The sequence below is a fragment of the Stegodyphus dumicola genome, chromosome 6, assembly GCF_044657685.1.
Source record: "Stegodyphus dumicola isolate Sdum_Otavi_A_Nest chromosome 6, ASM4465768v1".
Taxonomy (NCBI): domain Eukaryota; kingdom Metazoa; phylum Arthropoda; class Arachnida; order Araneae; family Eresidae; genus Stegodyphus; species Stegodyphus dumicola.
In genome coordinates this window covers 132648606-132674472 of record NC_140773.1, presented here as the reverse complement: position 1 = coordinate 132674472, position 25867 = coordinate 132648606, and the positions used below count along the sequence as shown (strand labels likewise).

The 25867-nt window shown below is 30.8% G+C and overlaps 1 protein-coding gene across 1 annotated transcript in view; it reads left to right on the top strand.

Moving 5' to 3' along the window:
- The window catches only part of LOC118190160 (neurotrimin-like), a 561140-nt gene extending 536749 nt beyond the window's left edge, over nt 1-24391 (top strand). Inside the window, exons 8-9 of the mRNA XM_085818898.1 lie at nt 12855-12953; nt 18889-24391. Of these exons, the coding sequence (XP_085675024.1) occupies nt 12855-12953; nt 18889-18995 (206 nt within the window). The 3' untranslated portion in view covers nt 18996-24391. The remainder of the gene's footprint in view (nt 1-12854; nt 12954-18888) is intronic.
- Nucleotides 24392-25867: the final 1476 nt, after the last annotated feature.

Here is a 25867-nt window from a genome sequence, read left to right as displayed (position 1 = left end):
TTTATTATTCTTGTAATTTAAATATTTAGTATTTAACTTAATATTTTTCCTCTTCCAAAATTCGTAACCAAAGTATGTTATAAGTAACAGACTCAGTTTTAGCTTCAATATATGAAAGATTTGTTGAAAACTGCAAGTTATTAACACCAAATTTCATTTCTAATTCTGAGAAAAAAAGAAAAAGAAATTAATGGGTAATTAAGCCATCGTAAATCACACATTATTTTAAATGAATGCAAATTTCTGCTTTTGCTTTCTCGAAGAAAAATTACTAGAAAGAAGAGGAGACTGAACTTTAGTTAATTGAATGTGACACACTGTGTTGCATTGAAGAAATCAATACTATAATTTGATAAATTCACTTCAGGGTAATGGACTCAGTTGACTTGCTAATACGTTGAAGAAAGCCATTCTCACGAAGTGCGTTAAACTCAGATTTGGAAATGCATAGTCATTCTTGATAGTATATGAATAATCGTATATTGTATTAGTAATTCATTGCATAAACACACTACAAAATTCTGACATTAAGAGCGCAAACTTCTGACCTTTAAATTCTTTTAGGATGATGATTTTAAAATATGCAGGCTTTTATTTTATCTTAAGGATGTCAAGAATCATGATATCCATATAAAATTTCGATGTCCATATATATACTTATATGAAATTATATGAATAAAAATACAGAGTCGTATGATATCCATATAAAATTTCCAAAATATTTTTAATAATGTATATGGACTTTTTTCTCCTTCTTCGTCCTAAATTCTTTGTCTTTTAGAATAGATCGAATTGGATTTCCTAATTTCTGAAGTTAAAGAAACTACTAATTCAAATAAAAATAAAATTTAGACTTATTAAACACCACTAATGCTACAATCACTGACAAATTCAGCCTAAATATTGCTTGTATTTAGTAAAGTGGACAAAGTCTCGCCTCTATAGATAAATGAATATTACTAAGTGACAGAAATGTTTTACAATTTGTCCATTATTACGTAATGAATGCCCAAAATATTTCAAGAGAATTTTTATTAACAATATATTTAAGATTCTCTCGCACTTTGCAAAAGGCAGTGGTAATCTTTCTGTTACTAACTTTGAACGCTTAAAAATACATTATTAAGAAATTTCCTTTATGCCGCCCAGATGGTATAGTGGTTAGGGGAGCCTAACTACGATACCGAAGGGCCTGGGTTCGGATCCCGAAAAAGTCGTGGATGTAATTGTCTGTCCCTACATAGGAGGCAAAGGTGGCCCACTTATTAGATGCCTCCATAATAAAGAGACCACCACATCGGGCCTTAGAAGTGGCCGATGCCGGCATAGACAAGTGGCCGCCATTGGAGAAAAAAAAGAAATTTCCTTTATTTCTATGTGAATCCACCACTGGCTGATAAATGTTATAAAACTGGTTAAAAGTTATTGATAGCCAAGGCTACTTTACAACAAGGTCTGCTCTTGTATAACGCCAATGACTACTTAGTTTACTTAAACGCCAACTACTTCTTTTGTGTTTCCGTTTCTTCTACTACGATATGTAAGTAACGTGCGTTGGAAAGATCCTAACCTTCTTTATCTACTGACCTTGTTGAAAATTAGAGCTGGTTGCTGTATAAGATTTTGTTGAGCTTTGCTTCCGTTTTTTTACAATAAACTACATACTTTTGTAGCTGCATCCATAAATATTTATTATAATTCGATAAAATAATAATAATTCACAATAAAAATATGAAAGTAAATTACTAACTTTAATTTAGCAATAGTGCTTTTCATTCCTGTTTTTAAATCCTTGTTTTTAATTTTTTATAAATTGACTGGGCTCTTTCTTTTCTGAAAAATACTAACATACGAATTTAAAAAGAGTCATCTAAAAATTAATCCGCATTACGCCATTATGTAAGACCAGTATTGCACACTGCGGATACTTTTTATTCAGTCGCATTTCAACAAAGCTATTCCCAAACCTCAAGTTATCTACAGAGCTAATACATTTATAGTATATTGTCCACTTGTGTAGGTTAGTTTAGATATCTATTTCACACATCTGAACGAATCATATTAGGTGCGCTTGGTCTAGCAGTAAATTTAGATATATATTTTAGAACATATACTCAAAGGATCTTTATTAACTGAATGTATAACATCAATTTCACAAATTTTCATAGAGTCGGCCAGCAATTTGTTTGTGTTATTAATAGTTTCATTATACTTTCAGAACTGGAATTTAGGCTGTGTTACGCTTCAGTGTCGAAACATATTATTTACAGCAAAAATTGCCCTTGACGACGTTTAAGGTGTATACTTTATCTTGCAGGCAGGTTTACAAATAACTAGCTTCCAGAAAACTGCCATTCGAATGATTTGATTTGTTATTACTATTTACGTTTTTCGACCTAAGGCATTACACGGAAGGGCGGGATGCCTTCGTGGATGACTTTCTAAGGGAAAATAACTCGTATTAACACGATACACATGGGGAAAACAACGAAAACGCGCATGCAGCCAGCCCGTTCGCCGGCTTCGAACCTCGGACCTAACTACCAGTTTTTAGGAACTTTACCTCTTGGCAGCTGGTGGGCCGAATGATTCGATTTGATCTTTAATTATCTTTCAAATTTTAGCCATCTAATAAACCGATAAGTTTAAGAGCAATAAACACATCTTAATAATTTTTTAAATAATATAACTACCTAGAGTAATTTAAAACACATCTAATTTATAATATACTATTAGGAAATTTGCATTTCTAGCTGGGGGTTGAAGACGAGCTAAGTTCAAGGCTATATTTTCCTGCGGTAGAAGACAATAACATGTGTGTCTGTGAGAAGACTATGTCTTCACGACGTCCTGGTTTTCTACGTGATCAGCGGCCGTAATTTTCTTCAGCGTATTGCGGCCAACTGATATATGAAATCCTGACATGCAAAAGGACCTGTGGAAGATTACAATGGAAATAGGAATCTATCTGAAGATCCCAGGCAGTATTTATATGAAGTATCGTATAGAAGTGTTGTTCCCAACTACCTGCGAACATATATTTCAAGTTTATCGACCATTATCCATCTCCCCATTCTCTTCATGCTATGTTTATTCCTCACATGTCATAGGTTGACATGTCTAGTTCATATGGTTTATGAAGTTCAGAGAAAGCATCCGTTAAAGTTTATGTTTAACTTACAGCACATATGCTCTTTTAGTCAGGAACCAAGTTTCAAACCAAAACTACTGTCATCACCAAATTGGAATTCAACATATACATATAAATCTGGTGTATATTTTCTGTGAAATTTGTTAATTAAGAAAAATAGTTCTAATGACATATGTCACGTATGTTAGTCCAGAATCTTTTATTTTTATTATATTTCGGTTTGTAAAACAATACTCTTTATTGGCTTCGGTTTGTTAACAAATCCGTTTCTTTTTAATAACAGGAAAAATTCTTAAATGGTAATTTTCTGTAGTTTTTAGATCGTCAATAATGTAGTTTCTGTAATTTTACATCGTCAAACATTTCAACTTATAACTGCCGAACAAATTAAGCTGTTTAAAAGCAGTAAAAGTAATTTTTATTTAAAAATAAAATTATACTTTATTCTACTTAATTCCACTTTTTAAAATTATTTTAAATATAACATTTAATTTATAGAAATTACAATACATTTAATTTCAAAAAGCATCAGAGTTAATGTGTACAAAACATTTGCTGGATTACTCTAATTGACAAAAGATGTTACTAACATCATACATATATATTATCCATCATGCACATAATTCTAACATCATGTATTAGTACTTTTACACTGAATTGTGTGCTTTATTTACTGTTTTGGAATTGTAAAATGCACTCGTTTCGGGTTATAATTTAAAAAATGGTCAATTAAAATGCACCAGACTTTAAAAATAATTTGATTAGATTTCATTCTTTGTAAATGAATTTATACATGCGATGTCTTTTAACATGACTGCATGTTTTCGCTTGCTACTGCATCGTTTACAATAACTCCTTTATTGAGTCGAAATTTACAGAACTCAGTGAACAATGCATGTTTTCTAATATTTCGAAAGCTCTTTATAATGAAATTAGACTGTGTCTCAACACAAAACGTAATTTATCACATGCAATGAGTATAACACTATTTTCGATGGCAAAACTTAAGTACTAAAAATAATATGTTAAATGTTGCATTTTTCAAAAACTCCTTTAAAAGAGCGAAGAAAAGAATACAATTTGGAAGCATGTACCTCCATTAAAGTAATTGGCTTCCCACAATTCCCTCCACGCAATGGTGGCTTTGCGATTAATCTACACCTATTTGGACCCCGCATTCCGTGGAAAGCGATGGCAGGAAATAGAGGAAGAGTGGCTTTGTGCCACTTTCAGCCAGCGAAAATTATTTCAAACGCTTTTAAGGGGCTAGACCACCATAGTAATCATTATTTATTACTTGAAAAATGTTCAGCTCTTTTCTTGGATACAGTACTTAAAAAAATGCTTTTTCTTTTGTTTTACAAAGAAAATGATTTTTCCATAGTTGAAGTAAAAAAATCGTTTAATGTTTGTTATCCTTATGTATCAAAATAAAGGATAAAAAACGCTAATGGGAACACTAATGTAATTACAAGAATGATTTTCTCAACTGTAAAATGTTCATATTCTAATTAAATTATTTTCTTCAAGTGCGTAAGTAATAGATAATATTCATGTTTGCATTTTAATAATAACAAATTTTTTTAAAGCTAAAATTTAATGGAAAAGATTATTTTTATTTCCGAATGATTTAATGCTTTAATTTTCGGATGCGTTTTATGGTATTTTTTAAACTGTAAAAGAAATGTAAATGATTAGGAATTTTTCAATTTTGTATTATCATTTTATTTCAAAGTTTTATATAAATGTCTTTTTGTTTTCATTTTAAAAATGAATATAAGTCTTCTACAGATAAAAGAAGTCAATTTTTTAAAAAAGAATGAAATTTTGAATTGGCAGGCTGACTATAAATTTGGACAGTTGATGGTATAAGATATACATTTTTTTTAAACGTATATAAATATATTTAGTGTAGAATTAAAATGCAAATTAAAATAACAAAATCTGGTTTTAAATCTTAAAAAGAGATTTAAATAATAAAACTTTTAAATTACTAAGGAAGGAGGTTCAGATCTGAAGTTTTTACGTTTTTCTAGAAAAATTTATTTAGTTTTTTTAAGTATTGAAACTTTTATGTGGTTTCCTTTATTCTAAAAATCTCAAACTACGTTGAATACCTGAAATAAATTTAAGGCATTATTTGGATTTATAATGAAAATGAAATAAAACTTCTAATTTCATTTAACTTTCCTTACAGGACATTTTTGTGTTGCTTAATTACCATGAATACATGTTCCCAGTATATGTTTGAAACTGAATGCGTGTGTGTATTGAGAATACGGCATAGCACACTAGGGCTATCTGCTTAAGGATAGGGATGCCTTCGTGGAGGACATTCTAGGGGAACTGGTTCGTATAGAATCGAAGCATTCATGATTACGTTCTCTTCAGTTTACTGTGAGAAAAAAAAAAAAAAAAAAAACAAATCTGATAAAATAGTACTGAAAAGATATGTAATTTTAGTTTGTTAGTATTAATAATAATATAATAATTTGTTAGTATTAATAACATTTGTGTTAGTATAAACTGATCTAGAAAAGAAACTTCCTTCACTAATTGGCTGTAGGAAATTAAATACAGAAATAAGAATAAAAACTTTTACAAACATTGAGAGACCTAAATTTTCATTAATAGGATTAGAATAAAAATTTAAGTATGTGCTATTGATCACACATTATTTTACATGCTGCTAATTTAATAAACATCGAATAGTAACTTTCCTCTTACTGTAAGAATAAGGCCTTTCCACGTAAACAGCCGAAAATAATAATAATAATAATATATATATATATATATATATAGCTATCTAATTATCAATTACAAGTAGTTGGATATACAGCAAGTACTGAATTTTAATATATATATATATATGTATTATGTATATATATGTAAGATAAAAATGTATGAATCAGAATTATAATATAACTATAAACATTAGTTCTTCCTCTCTATTCTAAAATCGTAATAACTTATCTGCATTGCGTCATTCAAATTAATCATGCGATCTTACGTAACCGTTAATACCAGATGCCTCTTGACGACCAATCACCGAATTGTAAACCAAAACTTTTCTCTTCGCGTGCTTCCATCTTTCATAACGACGCACTTCAGCTTTTGCTCTGTGCTGTGCTAAGATGTAATTTCGCTGGCTTGCTTTCTATCTCAACAATATCAAAAATGTAAATCTTCTGTGAAAAGGCACGACTAGAGTGCCAAATGATTTTGGCCACAAATATCAATTGGAAATAAAAATTGAATTAAAATCGCTTCTACTGCCAAGTTTTATTTACGAAGTCAACACATTAGCTTACGACGCAATCAGATTACTTCCTCTTCAATATAGGATAACTACGCATCTACACTGCTCCGTCTTTTTCCTGTGCTTTTATTATGATGTATAAACATATGTGTATTTATGTTTGATATATTTTTAATTTGATATATATATTTTATATATATATATATATATATATATATATATCAATTTTCGATAGCTCGATAATGCATAAAACCAAGTAGTTCCTATTAAATCAGTCTTCCATTTTTTAAACTCAGTACTACAATTTCCTATTTTCACAATTGCATTCTGTTTCAAAAAATATATGCGCCTAGGAATACCTGAAGCACAATTACGAAACTCAGGAGTAGTATAGTATTCGCGTAGATAAATAAATGAACAAAATCTGGGGCGACAAAAGTGTTATGTTTACGAATAGCAATACAAAGAATGTGGAAATCAGTAGGTGGTAAACCGGCACCTCTCAGCTATACATGCCGATACTCTTCTGGCCATGGAGTCTACTGAATTGCCAATGTCTTTTTTCGGAAGATTATGCTGCAAATGGAGCAACTGGTCAGCGAGCTGGGACGTATTTGTATACAGCTGGATTTGAATACCCAACATGTACCAAATGTGTTCGATAGGCCACAGGACTATAAACCTGGCAGGCCAGTTGAGGACATTAACACGTTGAAGATATTGTTGGGAAAGGCATGCTTTGTGTTGCCGAAAACTATGCTGGAAAACATAATAAACATTTTCATCACCATGTTCATGTTCTTGCTTTCTTGTGCATTGTGTTATCATTACCGGGCCAGGAAAGCGTTTCCGATCATGCATTGCTATATCAGATTTTAGTGCACTGCATCTCTCTGAAAGTTTGTAAGCGATTTGCTGCAACACGCTATATAACTGACTACCTAAGCTAGTTCCATATCTTCTATTATATCTGGAATTAACGGCAGTGTTTCTCAAAAAAAATGCATTTATTTTAAAGTGGAATATAATCAGTCATAATCAGCAAAGCAAATGTGTGATAATTACCCAATATGGCGAAATTTTGCCTTGGTAATTTCATGTTTTTATTTTAAAGAAAAATATTTCTACTTATATGAAACAAGTAAAACAATTCTGTATTTCTTTAATGGTGAAACTAATAAAAGTTTTTTGTCTGAATAAGCTGACACAAGCATGACTCATTATATTTATTAACAACAAGGAAAATAGTTCAATTAATTTACAGAATTTCACAGAACAGATAATTTACAGAATAATTTCCAGAATTTATGAAAATAATAAGAAAGCAACACTACTGTACAATTATAATATTGAAGAATAGTAAAACAGAAACAATATTTAAAATATATATAACTCTTCATTATGGGGATATTCACTTTCTTTAGACAATGTAATTTCATTTAATTAATTTTTATTTTTCTTATTCCATATTTGTTTACAAACTTCAGGCTATAACTAACCTTAAAATTCAAAAGGGAAGTTTCAGATTGCCATAAGCTATACCTGCTTCAATCCCAAAGTTTTCTACACACGAAGTTACAAGTTGAGTTGAATACTACAAATTTTTTCACATTATATTTTAGCTACAAAATATCTTAAATAGCACGATTTTATTTACAGTTGCCTTAGAAATGCATAACATTTTGATTCGTGCACTGAAAGCCTTGTAAAACAGCGACAAAGATCACAGGAACAGTTAACAAGGTAGAGACAAAAATTTTTAGTTGTAATCTAAAATTTTAAGGTAACAACAATAATTAGGGATATGGACAATTAATGAACTGAAAATGTTGATATAATAGGCTTTGTTGAGAGCATTAGTTGATGATGTACGGTTTACCACTATTTAAACAAAATCTTGAAAATTTAAATGTAATTTATTTACATGGGAGTAAAAATACTGATAAATTAATTAATCATTAAAATACCTAATTAGTTCTAAAAACTTTCCTAATTAGCTCTTAAAACTTAATATTTCACTTACATTCAAATAAGATTATCACATTTTACTTTCGCCTTTTTTCGCCGGTGGAGTACCATTTAAGAATTAATTTTACAAAAATTAGTAATTAAATGATTAAATAAACTCATTAAAAATTAAACATATAATCCATTTATTCGTTTTGAGTTCTTCACATATCGAGTCAAGCAGACAGATCTGTTATCACCATAATCGGCTCGCTCTGATGTTTGAATTTAAAAAAAAAAAAAAAAAAAAAATACAAGAGATCGTAAAGTAAATTTAAAATATCATATGATTTTAAAATGCAATCCTTAGTTGGTAATTATGCGTTTACCAGTCGAATTAATAATTATCCTGTATAACACATTTTAAGCGGATCAATGTCTGAGTAGCTCAATTAACTCCTCACTTACTAGTTACCTGTAATAAAGCTCCTTTATTAGTCTCTGTATCTGAAGCGCTTTTATGCTAAGAAAGAGGTTAGAAGCTAAGTGACATAAGTCCTCGTCATTATTAGGAATTGTCTCAAAGTTAAAGCACTATTTGGAGAGTAAAATGTATAGTATAATAAAATGCGTTTATGCTTTGGCTCGAGTAGTGTCAGAATTTTATATTATATGAATTAGAGGAGACTTTATACTACTACCAAAATAACTGAGCATTAGGGCTTACGTCATAACTAATCACAGAAATATAATCTTTGTAGTAGTAATTTGCACTGAACAACGAGCACTGTTAGTATAATAAGAAGTACTGATCCACATTTTACATTACAACAAAAACGATAGTAACAAAATAGCCATGACCTTTCCTCTCCCAATACAAAACAAAATCGAAAACATTAAATTAATTTTAAACTTTTTTATATAACAAAGATGCAATACGTCAGTCTGAAAGAACACTTCTTCATGGTAATCTTGCGCACTTTGCTGTGATTGTTTCGTTCTACCTGTTCTTGGTATTTTTCACAGTGGAGGTCTCTAGCGGTCTAATACGTTCCCCGTCGTTGCCTCTTATGAAAGGACCGACAAATTACATCCATGCCTTCTCCGGGATTCGGAATCTAGAACTTCGGTACGGCAATCAGAGTCGCTAACTACTTTCCCATTGTAGCGGCACCAGTTCTTGGTAAAAACAGAGTAATTTAAAAACATTTGTGCAACAGAAATGACCATGACACAATATCGAGTGGAACAATTAGCTATAATAAAGCAAGCAAAAAGGACTTAAGTCTGTTCCACCTGAATAATCATACAGTTAGATTCTGCAGCTCGGTCAACAGGTAGATGTAAGTGCTAACGATCTTAATGCCTTATCATTAGAATAACGTTTGCACAATTTTTAATGAGATAGTTTGAAAATCTTAGCTAGTTTGTTTATATTTTCTCTTTACTTTGTTAACAATGTACGCTTATTCCTCGAATTATACAAACCACAGCATAGCAAATAGAAAGTTTAAATGAAAATATAAATAGGAAATTTAAATAAAATTCAGCAAGTCTGTTAAGGAAGTACAGGAAAAGGATATTATTTTAATTAAGTATTTATAATTTATAACATCCAGAACTGAATATATATTGAAACTCTATTAAAAAATCTGATGTGTACACCACATGACTTCCTTGTACGGAATATTAATTTATACGCATTTTTTTCTTGAATTTCATTTAAATTGATTGGACTGAATTAAATCTACTTCGTTTACAGCGCATAAACCACAATAGAATAAATGCACTCTTTAAAATTCACTATATTTGTTTACTAAAACGACACTCTGAATGCACAAAATTTATATCATTTGAAGAATTATCGTTGTCACATGTTCTATTCAAATACTATAATAAAGCTAAAACGATGTATGAAAGAAGTTAAGCAAACAATACAGAAAAAAACAGTTTTTCACAGACGATTAAGTATTTTTCATTCAATTAATTCAGTTCTCATTTCGCGACAAGGCAAAAATACATAAAAACTCAAAATATCTGCATTAAAAATTACGAAGTAAATCTTAATCACTTATTTCCTCTAAAAAATTCCAGGAATGATTAAGCATGATTTAATTCGCAATAATAAATGAAGGCGTTATTTTTGTGTTGCGAAGCTTAGTCTCTCTAGATTGGCAACAAATCTACAATTCTGCTGTTTCAAATGTAAACAAATATGTCAGCCATGTTATTTAAAACTTAACCGCACTTAAACAGCTTTTAAATTGTTGATAATTGTACAAATATTGCTTCCAGAATTACGAAAGACATAAAAACCTTAACCGGAAGATAAAAACAACATAATTCAATCATTTTTAAAGCAAAAAATGTACAATTTACAAACATATAAGAGTAAAGAAACTGAGATCACTGAGCCGGGTAACAGAGTGGATATATATATAAATGTATTTATATACGTTTGGTGCAGCCGATTGCAACCAAAATACGAGGTGCACATCTACATGTTATAGCAGTCCTACATACAAAATTTCAACGTTCTGAGGCTACTCGTTTTCGAGTTACGCGAGATACGTACGCCACGAAAAATTCTCTTCAGAATTAATTTTAAAGCAGTTTTATATTTTTTTGGAGGAAAATAGTCTTTTATTCTGTCCTTACGTAGAGATATCACGCAAAAACATTGTTAAATTGCATTCGATAGCGGTCAAAATGGATATTTTCGTTGAAATATGTTGTCTGAAACTTTTCGCAATTACAATACTTCCATTTTACTTCGTGCAAGGAAGTGAAAAGTATATGTGACATGTCTTTATTATCCTGTATATGATATGCAAGAAATAACGATTATATGTAAACAAAAAAATAAATTATTCTCTTAGAAATGTTTCATTAATCCAATTAAAATGACTAAAAAGAAAAGACAAAGATGTAGCGAGATAAAAGCAAACTCAAACCGGTGCATTGCAGTATAAGAAAAGCATTTTATTTAAATGCTTTCTTTACCTAAACGTAATGTAATATTCTTAATATTGAAAGCATTAAATGTGTTATTGACTACATGTGTTCGAATGCTTAAAAAATGGGTGTGTATTGAAAAAGATTGGCAGGATAATATTTGGTGTGGACGTAAGACACATTTATATTAATCTGGGCTGAAACGTATCGGCTCCTTGTCTGGTAATCAGCTCTGTGGGTAGCCAACCAGCCGTTTAGTGGTAAAATCGCTGAACCCTGCTAGCCTGACCCAGGCTCAAATCTTGATAAACTGTCTGTCTGCATGGTAGTTTTAGAGTTTTTCCCAGCTTTAACGAGAAACTGAGTTAGTTTTTCTTAACATTCCTCGACAAAGGCGTCCTTCCACTAAGTAGTTAGCACGTATATGCTTTGTCATTATCTAAATAATAGAACTCAACTGCATGGATATCTTTTTTTATAGCATGAATAATGTTTTAAATGTATTCATAAAACTAAATAGATATAATAATATCTAGATAATGTCATCATCAAAAATCAAAATATGTTGAAAGAGATTAGGATAGGACTTAAAAGTTGTTGGATATGAATTGCGATATATCACGCGACAGTATCTAATAGGAAAAATACCTTCACGAGGAAAAGAAAGGAAAATATAAAGTGAGGAAAGCATATTTAAATGCAATTAGGTCATTCCTTGGAATATGAAAGGATTGTATACCTTTCTTTAATACCTTTTCGGATATGTTTTGGGTCTGCTTAGGAAATTAAAACAATACTGTTTCTACTAGAAGCATTGTTGCGACGATCTGAAATTGAATATGTAATACATTACATTGGCACCATCTTCTATTTTCAGTCTGAAAGCCGCAACTAACAGCATACCCCTTTTGGCTAGAATACCAGAAACCTTAGCCACTAGAAATGTGAAGCTGAGCTTGCAGCGTCAATTGTTTCATAAGTCCATACTTTAATTACCAATAAAATGCACGACCAGTGTCCAGGGGATTATTGCAAGTCTGATCTTATCTCGAGGATTGGGTGGTTATGATTACTAGAGTATGGAAACTAAGCGAGGTCTATTTACCTAAGAAGACCTGTCCCAAGGGGAAAAATGCAATTTTAAGATTTGCTTATGATTGATTCATGTAGATTAATATTTGTGACTGTTATTCTTTAATTTCCTCAACTAACAACTCATTTTTTTTAACTTGCTTTCAAACTCCATTACTGATCAATTGGATCGAATTATGATTACGTTCAAATAAATATAAATAATATGTGTTCATTTGAATGTATAAACTAATTGTTGTAGTAAAATGCCATGTTTTTACCTTCATAACTGATGTAGATTTATGCATCGTAAAGCACAAAAAAGAATGAACTTAATTCTCTTTCTTGGAAAAGAAGTCTAGGGAAAATAAAAGTGTACATGCATATCTTATCCCTTTTTTTGAGTTATTTATGTCAAAAAAGGTCGCAAGAAATGTTTTTTAACTCCTTAGTTTTCCTTTCTTCTCTTAGGTTCGACGGAGGTGCAGTACGGTCCTTCTCCCAGCCTCAACGCCAGCAGTTTTTCAAGCGAGAATTATTTTCCTCCAACAAATTCGAACACAGAACCAGGTATAAGAAAAAAAAAAGCGAAGGCTTATATACCTAGCAATTTTTTTCCCTTTTTCCAACTTATAGGAGGCAGCATTTTATCGACGAGGGTTAACGTCATTCAAAAATGTACAATGCAAGGCAAGTATGCGGAGTGAGTTAGGAGGTATGGGGAGGTGAATAATGCACATTGTGAAAAGATTTCTTGGAGAGATAGACAGGTCGGAGAAGGTAGGATTTCTATCGTTACGAAAGTGTTCTTCCGCATAGTGTACAGAAAAATTGCAGGCCTCAAAATTTTCAGCCGAAGTTTATTAGATAAGTCACCTAAATATTCATATGCACTCAGATATAGCTCATGAGAAGAACGGAACCGGTGCATTGCAGTATAAGCAAAGCATTTTATTTAAATGCTTTCTTTACCTAAACGTAATGTAATATTCTTAATATTGAAAGCATTAAATGTGTTATTGACTACATGTGTTCGAATGCTTAAAAAATGGGTGTGTATTGAAAAAGATTGGCAGGATAATATTAAATATTTTGTTTTATGAAATCCAGCAGACCGCATCTGGTAAATTTTATCCATAAAAAATTCGCCAAAATTCTAATGTTTCACATTAGTTATTACCTAGCTTGGAAATTGATATCTAAAAGATATTTAAAAATTTCTTTAGAAAACATTATAATAAAATGCGTGAAGTCTAGCCGCTTTTTAGGTTTTATATGTCTCTTCTTGGTTGGATTACCATTGCTTCCTTTCGAATTTTCGCCCCTCAACAGATTCAGACTACAATGAAAACAATCAAAATTAAACTAAAATTTATTATCCGCGAGAACATCTAACTGCACAAAACTAACCATATACTAAAACTTCTGAAGACTTCAGATGATATGCACATGAAAAGTAAACGTCACCGTTGCAACGTTTTATAATTAAAATGTTTATCATATTATTATTATATCATCTACTGAATTCAAATATAATAATGTACTAGAAACAAATTTCTCAGACTGTACCAAGTAACATTAGAGTGGTGTTACCTGTTTCTAAAATAAAATATCTACCCAGATTGTACTTGTTACCTTTTGGTAAAATTTTGAAAAATGAAAAAGCATTTTTTTATAAATATTTCTTGTAAAACCAGGGGTGTTTTATAAGTTGAAATGAACCAAAACATTGTGTAAATAGCCAACATTGGCTCGTTAAAGCATGCTTATTGCTGCTTCAAATATCAGGTATCAAACCCTGTTGCTATTGTAGTTCTGGAACAGAAGATCGTTAAACAGTTGCACAGAATAATATAAAGGAGTGCTTGATAATCTGTTTTGGGTATTCTGTATATTATCCTGTTTTAAATTTGGGATTTTTTCCATTTTTCATTACACCTTGCGTCATTTAACAGCAACAATGTATTAGTTCTTTAGTATAAGAACAAATCCACACTTTGCACACGTATTTACTAGATTTGTGTCTCCTGATTACACTCTTTCTACAAAATTAAACTGGTAGTTACAAGAAATAGTTTTTGACATTAGGAATGACATTCCAAGAACCTTGATATTGCATGGAAGACGTTCCGTTTGCAAAATTACTCTAGCGCCATGCAGTATTAAGTATTAAAATGCTAAAATTCATTACTAAATATTTAAACTAAACATAATATGATGCAATAATGTTCATAATGAAAAGGAACTTATTTCAATATTTTAAAATAAATCGACCATTTTTAAGATAATATTTAAGAAGTATTATTTTTACATAATTAAATAAAAACGAATTTTGTTTTTAATTAAATTTAATATTTAATTTCGATTTCTTACAAGAATTTTATGACAAATCGCATGCAAAAATTTGCCCTACAACCGAAATTATGGAATAACACCTTTATAAACTTTTGCCATTTAACGAACAATATGGTTCGTTAACATTTTCATTTTAGCAAATTCTTCGTATTGAAACCTTTTACATAATGTACAAAATGCTTTTGTATGCAAGTTTTTAAAAATATATCGTTGCGCATGACATGAAAATTAACTAAGTGACGTAAATGTATACCTATATATTTATTAAGTTTAATAGTAAATGTGCTAAAATGATTCCAAAGTAATTCTATTTCTAATTAAGATTTCGTTATTTCTCTAAACTAGTTAATTAAAATTACAAGAAATTTTGACGAATCGTACATACATAGTATCTTCATAGTTTAAGAATCGATAATATAACAAAATATCCTAAAGATTTATCCAATAATAATCTTTTTCTATTTGATATTGACATAATTTGCTAACTATATGTTATTTCTTTATCTTCCATATTTGTAAACATGTAATTACTTATAGTATTATAAGCAACTTTATTACGTATTTCATTTCTATTTGACGGAAAATTGTCCCATGGCAAACCAGGTGCCTGCAAATTGTCCTATCATAAAAACTTCGACGGCTAAATGGCGATGGCACAAAGTCCTAGACCTTGAAATTAAAGAAAAAGAAATCGTACAAACTGTAAAAGCAGCTGTCGGGGAAGGATTTTTCAAATACGAAAAAGTAAAAGAATTAATTGTGAAATGACTAATAAGGATTCAAACTCAGGATTTACGATTCAAAATCGTAAAATGACGAGTAAGATCATAATATCAGCCAAAAGAAAGGACTGAAAGAAAACAGCTTATTTGTCCCTCCGCCAAACATAGGCCTGGGGAGTCTGCAATTCAGAAACCTTTGTAGCAAAGTTACTGCTGTCAGCGAGCTACATGGCCGATATGCTGTTTGCACCAATGAACCGGCTGGCATCGCCGTCGGCGGACAGAAAGAAAGTGAAACAGTGGTAAAGTATAAGATAGAGTACCATTAAATTTATGAAAACTAAACGAATTTTCTAACTATGTATAATTTCTTTACATCCCATATTTGTAAACAAGTAATTAATTACGTATTTCATTTCTACTTGACGACGAATTGGCCCACGGCACTCTTTTAGGCAAAAAAAAAAAAAAAAATATCTGATTTTGCAATGGAGATTGAGCCTACTGAAGAAAGAAGAGGCCTATTAAAAAATAATTGTATCATGGTCTTATTAAGCAATTATTAAAATTCTTTCAGTTAACATTTATTTCCTTTAAATTAAAGTAGTATTTAGGCTTGTTTAAACTATAAGTACTTTCTTAATCTGAACTGTAATTAACTAATAAAGACTTTTTATGAAATTAAATAATGTCATAAGAAAGTGACTTTGTAGAACGGGATTTTGCGATATGCGCTATGCCTTATATAATGACTCAAATCTGCGCTCAGGAAGCTTAACTGTACAGAAATGAGTCAAATAAAAGCAGAAACCTGAAGAAACTGCATATTTAAGAGGACAAATATTTGGTGCTTTGTAAGGTTCTTCTGTATATAATCAAAATCAAACCGATTGTGAAAAATGATTTTACCGAATGTGTAAAGAATGCATATATGAGAATAAAAAAATACTTTGGAAATGTAGCCTAGAAACTAAATTTAAATACAGAGCTTAAACCCATCGTCCTCGTAATGCACATAGTACGTATTCTCTGGTTTCCTTTGTTTGTTGCGCCCACATCCATAATTAAAGAATGTAGAAATCCTCCTAGTTCTTACAGAAAAAGTCTCTTCTGTATAACAATTTATAGCAGCTATGGTTTTAGTAAGGCCGCTCTGAAGTGCTTTATGCGAGCACTTATTTGAAAAAGATATACAAAACTCTTTTCAACGCAAGAGCTGATCTAGGACGCACATATTTTATTTTAGGAATCCCTGGAGCATTATTTTGGGTTGTTGGGAAACTTGCATTCCTCATTTACGGCTAGCAGAGAAAGGTAAAGTATACAGGGTGTCCCGTAAATGTTGCGACATACTTCTGGGGGAAGTAAAGGATATCATAAGGATTAAGAACTGCACAGGAACCCATACCCAGAAACGTCACTATACGCCGCCAGGGATTGCTGTACAGGGTAGTGCTAGTGGAAAGTGAGAATTGCCTCATTCGAGCGATAGGCACCATACGAAGAGCATGGAAGGCTATACGAACGGAGAGCTTGCAGACATGCACTTAGTGTATGGAATAGCTGAAGGTGATAGACGAGCTTCTGCATGCATTTATCGAGAATGTTTCCTCGACCAGCATAAACCACACCACACTTTGTTTGTACGTCTGCATCTGCATCAAAATTTCTGCGACTACGCGTTATTAAGAAATGGCGAGAAAAGTGAGAGCAGGCCACGATCAACTTGCGCGATCGTTAGGGAAGAGAGTGTTTTGGATACGGTGGAGAGTAGTCCGAGGATCAGCATACCTGCCATTGCCTCTCACTCAAGAATGTCTCATCCCAGTGTCCAGCATGCCTTGAATGCCGAGTCCTTCCACGCCTTTCGTCTCCAAAGGGTTCAGTTACTGCGCCCGGATGACTATCTTGAATGTGTCCGTTTCGCACAGTGGTTTCTGGAAGAAAGTGCCCGTGATATTAATTTCCCACCTTATATGTTGTTTACGGATGAGGCCATATTCAATAGAGAATGAGTATTCAATCACCACAATCAGCATTTGTGGGCTCAAGAACACCTCCCCCACGGTATGCGGCACAACGGAGCACAACAACGCTTCAAAGTTAATGTGCGTGCTGGTTAATGTGTAGACGCCTGCTCATTTTAGACTGGATGTTCGTAGCCATTTGAACAGATCATTCCCGCATCGACGGACTGGGCTTGGTGGATTGATTTTCTGGCGTCCACGCTCACCGAATTTATCGAGCCTTGATTTCTTTTTGTGGGGAGCGATCAAAAGTGCCGTGTATCACGATCTTGCTGTGTTTGAAATGGATCTCGTGACAAGACTCGCCTACGCAGCTGTGCAATCAAAGGAATTCCCGGTTTGTTTGAACATATCCGGCAATCAATGATCTGTCAGTGTCAGGCATTTTTGTCATATGATGGTGCAAACTTCGAGCATCTGTTGTAACATTCAAGCTGTCGTACATCCTCTGTATTCATGTCCAAAATTTTTTTCAAATCAATCACTCTCTTGTTTCCTTTACCATCTCCTACCTCTGCTACCACTTACCCTTGACATTAAATTCGGCATGGGTTCCTACGTAATTCTTAATCCTTACGATATGCCCTATATCCCCCAGAAGTTTGTCACAACCCTGTATCATTCCGCGGTGGGTGAAGACTGTGCGTCTTCCAGAAGTGGATGAAGACTGAGTATCCTCCCGATGCGTGTTATCGAGGTGGCCAACAGCCATGGATCATTCCGTGTTGTGGCGATTTCAATGCATAGAAAGCTGCCGTTGGATAAATCTATGGAAGAACAGATTGTAATAGGAATCTAACACAGTATCCCGGATAATTTACTACGTCGCCAAGTGCGTGCCTAACCAAATGAACTGTCAATTAGACTCATTTCATATTGTTCCAGTTAAGTACACTCACATGTTATTGATCATATGATTTTACTAACATGTCTGACATGATATGTTCATTTGTCTTGTTAAACTCAAGAAATGAACCCATTAAATTGTATGCTTTCAACTTGCAGTAAACGTGCTCCTTTGGTAGGGAACAATGTTTTATACTACTGCGTATTACTCTCAAGAATCTTCAAATATTCAAAACAACATCGGCAAAGGCTGAGAATAAACTATTACTTTTGACGCAAAGAAGCAAATTGCATGCCGAAAATCGAAACTCTCTCGTCAAAATTATATTTTCTGAAATACGATGTATTTGCTTAAATATTTCGTAAAGTAATATTTGTGCGTAAGATTATATTAGCAAAATACCATGTATTTGCTTATAAATCTTTTGAACAGTACCACTGGTAATGAATGCTTATCAATCTTAACACTATTTCATAGACTGGTTGTCATATTATTATGATTAATATATAGCTCATAATTTCTGCAGATTCATTCTGTGTGCCTTTTCTTTGCAGGAGCCGATGGCAAGCTTTCTGCTGCTACAAGATGTACCTCCAAGTGTTCATACTTTGAAATATTTTTCATTTTAGGCCTATGGTTTGGGCTGTTTAAGCTTTCGTGATCACGTGCAATTGAAACATGGATTGAAATCGATAAGGAGACTCGATGCCGAAACATACAATCGATACAGAAGAACTCCATCGATGAACTAATGATAATATGTATCGTAAGCCAAATTTCGGACATTTTTCTGCTTCACTTTATTCCAGATAATCAATGCGAAGTGGTGCATGAATATGTGAACAAAAAACAGTGTCTATGTAAGTGCGCAATGATCATTACTGTCGCATCAGATGACATGTGAGGTGGAAAAATACTTCACTTTCCTTTATGATCCAATTTGTAGCCAATTGAATTATTAACTACGTATTACCTTCTAAACATATCTTGAGAAATTAACTTACTTGAAGGAATTCATTTCTCTTTCATGGATATTTTACTTACCAGCATATAGTTTTCTTTTCTACCACTAGCAGTAATTTAATTTAGGAACGGTTCAGAGGTACTGTCGATGAAATGAGATGAGGAAATATATTTTTATCAGATATAAATTGATATGTTCGGGCCCTTTTCGGCCATTTCAAGACGAGAAAGAAGCATTTTCTGAAATTAATATATTTTGGAAGTGATTTATCTTAAACATATACTTTAATTTATGAATTAACATTGAGGAAAGTTATAGCTTAAAATGACATATATATATTAAATTTAACATGTAAAAATCTTTTGAATTTTTAGGTAAAATGTTTATTGTTACTAATTTTTAATATCTTATCAAAAAGTTTCTAAAAAACTTTTTCTTGCAATACTATGAAATTAAATACTATAAACGTAAATGTTCCTTTTTGTCTTAGAGATTTTTTAAATATAAATAAAAAAACAAGGAAATTTATTGTTTTACATAGAATTTTATAATAAAGGAAAATACTTTTTTTGGCGAAGGGCGCTTAATTTTAGTTTTTACATCAGATAATTGAAATATATTTTGTCCTTAATATTAATTCCATTTAACTATTTTTATAAATAAAGAATTCATTAGGTTCTAATACTGGATATTTTATTTTATAGACTTCAGTCAATATATAGCTAATATCTTCTAAGTAAGGATAGGCATCAAATTATTTTACCTAAATACAAAATGTTTCTGAAAAGAGAAGAATGTTTTAGAGACTTGTTTCACAGGTTGTTTGAAATGATATGCACAGTGAATAGAAGAAAAAGAGAGGAAATCCTGAACATTGTTGTGAGTTTTATGCTGATAAGGTACTAACGATAGTAATCACATGAGGATAAATGTTAGTGAAAGCGTATATATTCAAGTGAAATGTAGATCGTAGGAAAATATATTTATCATGTTTTAAATGTAGTAAAATATCTAGAAGTCTTTTACTCTTGAAAAAGTACTTCTGAAGCCAGAGCATGGATCAACTCTATGTTTACTTTAAAACCTTTGAACCGTTTCTCTTCCTCTTTTAATTTTCACGAATGGCTTTTCTGGCTCATTCGTACCTCGCATTCATTGGTGCTTCATCTTACAGGGTCATAAATGTCGAGGGAAAATAAGAATATCATCGCATAAATATCCTGCATAAATTATTGTATATATTTAGTTAAATTAGAACAAGATATTTTAATTTATGCTGTTTACACAGTTCGCTTTTTACGCAGCCATTTTTCGTTTACCTTTATTGTGATAAAAAACTTAAGGTAGATTTAAGTATGATGCCACTCAACTTCTTAAACCGCATGTTCAAGGCTATAAAAATTTTCCCAACTTTTTCTGTAGAATCAAATTTTAAGGCCAAATATTAATATATTTTGTCCAAAAACAGCTCGAAAATTAAATTTTGAATCTTGCAATTTTCTTTCTCATCTTTCCTCTTCCAATATAAGCTAATGATATTGTTTCCTGATAGGAAACATCAATTTACATTTCATGCAGCATCTGAAAAGAAATATAATACTCTATCAAAATTGTGTAACAGATTTCACTAATAATTAATATTAAACGACGTATCATGAAAGCAATGAGCTTATAATAATCATTATACAGTTGGAAACTTATTGATATAACTTTTTGTGGCTCTGCAAATACTCAAATTATAAGCAAACAACTTTACTGATCACTCATAATACCAGAGAGCAAATTTAATTTTCACGTGTATAACTGATTTTATAAAAAAAAACTTATTTTATAAAATTAAATTTAAAATAAGGTGTTGTGATACAAAATAATTTCTTTTAAATTTTCCTCAAAGCAGTATTATATGAGTCTTTTCATTTCAAATCGTTCGCAGCATACGCAAAGCAAATTGAATATCATGTGGAAGTTGTTTATTTTAAAATTGAAGTACATATAAAAGAGATATTTTTTGAAAAGTTTCACTATGAAAGTTATATTTATAAAAAAAAAAGCTTTGCACAAAATTTCTTGAGCCTATTTTATTTCGTAGAAATGTTTGTATCTAAATAAAACTCTTTCTTAAAAAGTATACAAAAATGAATTGATTCAATAATTTTAAGAGGAGAAAAGTAAGAATAAACATTTTTATTTAAATTTCATTCTCTTTCTAATAAATAGTTTAGGAAATTATATTTTCTATTTTAATAGTTTACGCGCTAATGTCTTAAGTTACAAATATTTATAAAAAAATGCTTGAATCAATTATTTTCGGATTTTATATAACAAAACATTTTCCCAATTAATTGCATGAAAATATCTCTAATAGTCTGATTTAAATAAAAATATTGTAATATATGTTTTTCAGTATTACTGAAGGCTTGTCAGTGCTTTTATTTCTTAATATGATAGAAATGAGTAAATTAAAAATAATTACAAAATAATTATTAATGAATTACATATAATATTATTCTAAGTGTTCTGTATACGAATGCTGTAAGTGGATTCTTTAGAGAAAGAAAATACATGGACTACTTAAGAATTTTAAACTGAAGTAGATAAATTATCTTATGCGTGTGTTGATTTAGTGGCATACAAACGTTTGCACCATATACGTTTGGAATATTCATGTAGGAAAATGTTTTTAATTATGACATTTTTCTAAATCAGTTTTTAAAGATTTTATATATCCAGATTTTATAATCAATTCAAACACAACACTAAATTTCATTTCAAAACAATGTCCTTTTAGTTACGAAAAATTACCTAACATACCACAAACTATCATTTATCAAATAACGGTTAACAAGTTGGTCCCGAACATGATATTCAGTAATTGACTAATTTTCCACTGAAATCTTTATTCATTATTTACTGTTCTCAAAAAATGTCTAACAAAAATCTGTTGCTTACTCATTTTTTTTAAAAATATTGGAAGTTTCAAAGACTTTTTTAAAAATTTCATTTCTTTTTTGTAACATGCTAATCAACTGTATAAAAGCTATATATGGCGTTCTGTTAATAAAGACTATGAATAAGGAAAAAATAATAATGATTGTGAAAACTGTAATATGAGTGAATTATATACTAATTCATTTATATCATTAAATGTCGTTGTAATGCTAAATACTATATTTTATAGTTATATTTATTATTATTGTTATTTAACGGTATTCTTACAACAATAAAGCATGATTAATTCGAAAAGAATTCTAGAAAATGGGATTTTTAAAATTTTCTTAATTCTAATTAAATATTGTTGAGGTTACATTAAATATTTCACCCCTGTTAAAATGGTGTCCAGCAGTTTATGCAAAACAGGATGCAAAACTGAAATTTTATTGTAAATTCAATATTTGTTCTAGAATTAAAATCATTGCGAAGGTTTTATCTCATACTTTATTTACATTTTTGTGAAGTTCATATTCAAATTCAATAAGCAGATTTCTACTCTTACATGCAAGGATGTAATTTGAATGCAGTTTTTAGATCGGACGTTTATGAATGATTTTCTGTTGTTGTCTATTACTACTTAATATCAATGCAATTTTCTTCAGATCAGTATTTTATTATTTTACTCCAGAACAACATAAGTTATATATATATATATATATATGATCATGCATAGCTCTGAAATGCAAATACAATATGACGAGCACAACCTTTTTATTTGTTTTTGAAGATAACAACATACATTATGAATTTTGAAAGAGAAATCGGAATTGTTTTAATTTACGTACGTACCATACTCATCTTATGACAGGCTTTAAACTGATTGCATGTGACATTCCAGGAATATGTGGAATAAGATAGGAATCTAGTTGTATCCTTTTTCTGAGCTTTTCTTTGAGATCAAAAAACTTTACTCTGGATGGATGTAAATTTAACGATATTTTATCTACCTGTATATATATTTGTTAAGTATTTATCAAAAGTATGTTTTTATTAAAGCATTCATTTTCAAAGAATTTATAAGTGAGAATAATTTTAACCGTATCGTAAAATGAAATTCTTAATGAACATAAGAAAAATCGAAATTTGTTCTTTTCATAATCTATATAGATAAATATAATAATTAGAAAGCGTTGCTCTGTTAGAAATTTCAATAATGTTTGCCAGCTCAGTTTCAAGGGACTATTCACAGTCCTAAACAGAATATCTCGAAAGAGAAAGTAAACGAAAAATATGCTTAAAGATGATTAAAAATACAGCAAATAAAAACAGTTATTTTTTAAATTTCTTAATTTTTCTTATTTAGAAATATAAAGAAGATATGCAAATAAGAGAAACTTAATACTGCATATCATAATAAACATTTAATTGCTGTTTTTCAAATGCAGTGTAATGAAAAATACAATTGCTGTTTTTCAAGTGAAGTATGAACCATTAGCATTTTTGCGAAATCGTAACTAATATTTTATTCAGATTTGGAAAATTAAGTTACATATTAATACGCAAACAGCGGGTAAAATTAAACTGTTGCGTAATATGAATATATAAAAATAAAAAATACTATGAATGAAATGAAAAAAAATAAAAGGCATGCAGCTGTAAAAAATAAATGTTGTTAACATTAATTCTTTTTTGCCGTCGAGAAAAACATTTTTCTCTAACGCTTTTCTTTAATGATTAAGAGAAAGATTTAAAGTTTTATATTTATATGTATTTATTATTTAATGTTATGAAATTACTATTCCATGAAACCTAATACTCAAGTGCTACTAACACAAGTCTGTAAGATTGTAACAAATTATTTTAAAAAGAAGAAAATCCTCTGTCATGTGTCAATGCGATTTTTCTACAAGTCAATTACATATTCATGTTTTGGTACATTCCAATGACTGAGTGACAAAATAAATTAGATATCAAGAGCATTACGTCTTAATTTGAAAAAAAAAATGGAATTCATCAGCAGATAATCTTCTGAATATCATATGCTGTCTGATTTTTTTTTACATTTGTTTGAAGCTGAAAGACATAATTATAAATACTTATGTATTATATGGCAATGTAATGTTGCTAATGTTTGCTAATTATGAATAAAATATTCAACTATCCATGATTGTTTCTTTTGTTTTATTCGTAAGGAAAATGACAGAATGTTAAGAAATTCACGCATTCCTCTGATAAGAATAGTCCCCAGAGTACCTTGGTTTATGGACCAACCTCAATCCAGAAATTGTTATTTTTGAATTTATCAATTCAAATTCGGTTGATTATTCGAAAGGTGTGACATAAATATGCAGAAATACATAATAACGAATATCCAGCTTTAAATTAAATACGGCCATCGGACTCCCGCCATGAGTTTCAAATAGCAAATACGAAAATATAGGGCCAAGTAATATAATTTACAATACACAAAGTAATTCGAAAATCAAACTCATCTAACTAGCTGTCAAAGTGCCACCAATATTATCAAATGCACGACGAAAATGTAGAAAATCCATGCACTAATAAATAGTTTAAATAAAACTTTGCAGAGTTTCAATGAATTAAACTAATTATGCAAGTCGCGTGACAAGTATAACTATAGTAGTAAAATAGAAAATTAATGAAATAATTTTGGCTCACGTTTTGAAACATTTTTTTAAACTAAAACTCCGAGAAGGCGTTACCAAAAAAGCAGTACCACTTATTTGTCTTGAATTATAAATGTGACCCTAAATTTTGTTTGGTATTTTAGTTAAAGTACTGCAATTATTTGCTTTTACGTTTAATTAATTAAATAGCCCACCAGCGGCCGAGCGTTAAAAACCGCTGAGCACTGGTAATTCGGTCCGGGGTTCGAGTCCCGGCGAACGGGCAGGGTGTTTTCGTGGTTTTCCCCATGTGTAACATGGATGAGAGCCAGTTTCCCTTAAAACGACCTCCACGGGGCATCCCTCCCTTTGCGTGTAGTGCCTAAGGGCGGAGCACATAATAAGTTAAAAAAATCAATTAAATAATTTTCATTCTATGGTATTAAATTCACAGTTACTTTCTCAGTAATAAGCGACTGTAATTTCAATATATATCTGCTCTAAATTATTCAGAAAAACATACAACAAATACAAACAGCAAATTTAATAAATAATACGGTAAAACTCCGCTATATCGAAACCTGTTTGTAATGAATCTCTTTCAGATATAATAATAAAATTTTGATACCACTCAATTCCCAATACAATTAATGATGTTTCATACAATTAAAACGAACTTCGAAATATATAACAATCGAATATAACGAACAATATGAATATATTCGAATGAAACTTTTGTATTTTTCGTATTTTGTTCAAGAATTGCTTTAAGTGTTAAATGAAAAATTAATAAATTTTAAAATCATTCTCGTTCATTATTTTGGGGTAGGGAGAAAAACACCTTTAACTCTTCGATAACCAGGACAAACAAAAAGCATTAAGAGAACATACAGTATCATGAAAATGGTTCTTTTTAATTATAAATGGGTATTTTAGAGCGAGGTAAGGATTTCGAGAATATTAAGGTGTTGTGAAACTTCAAAAAGTAGAATTAAGATTTGCACATAAAAA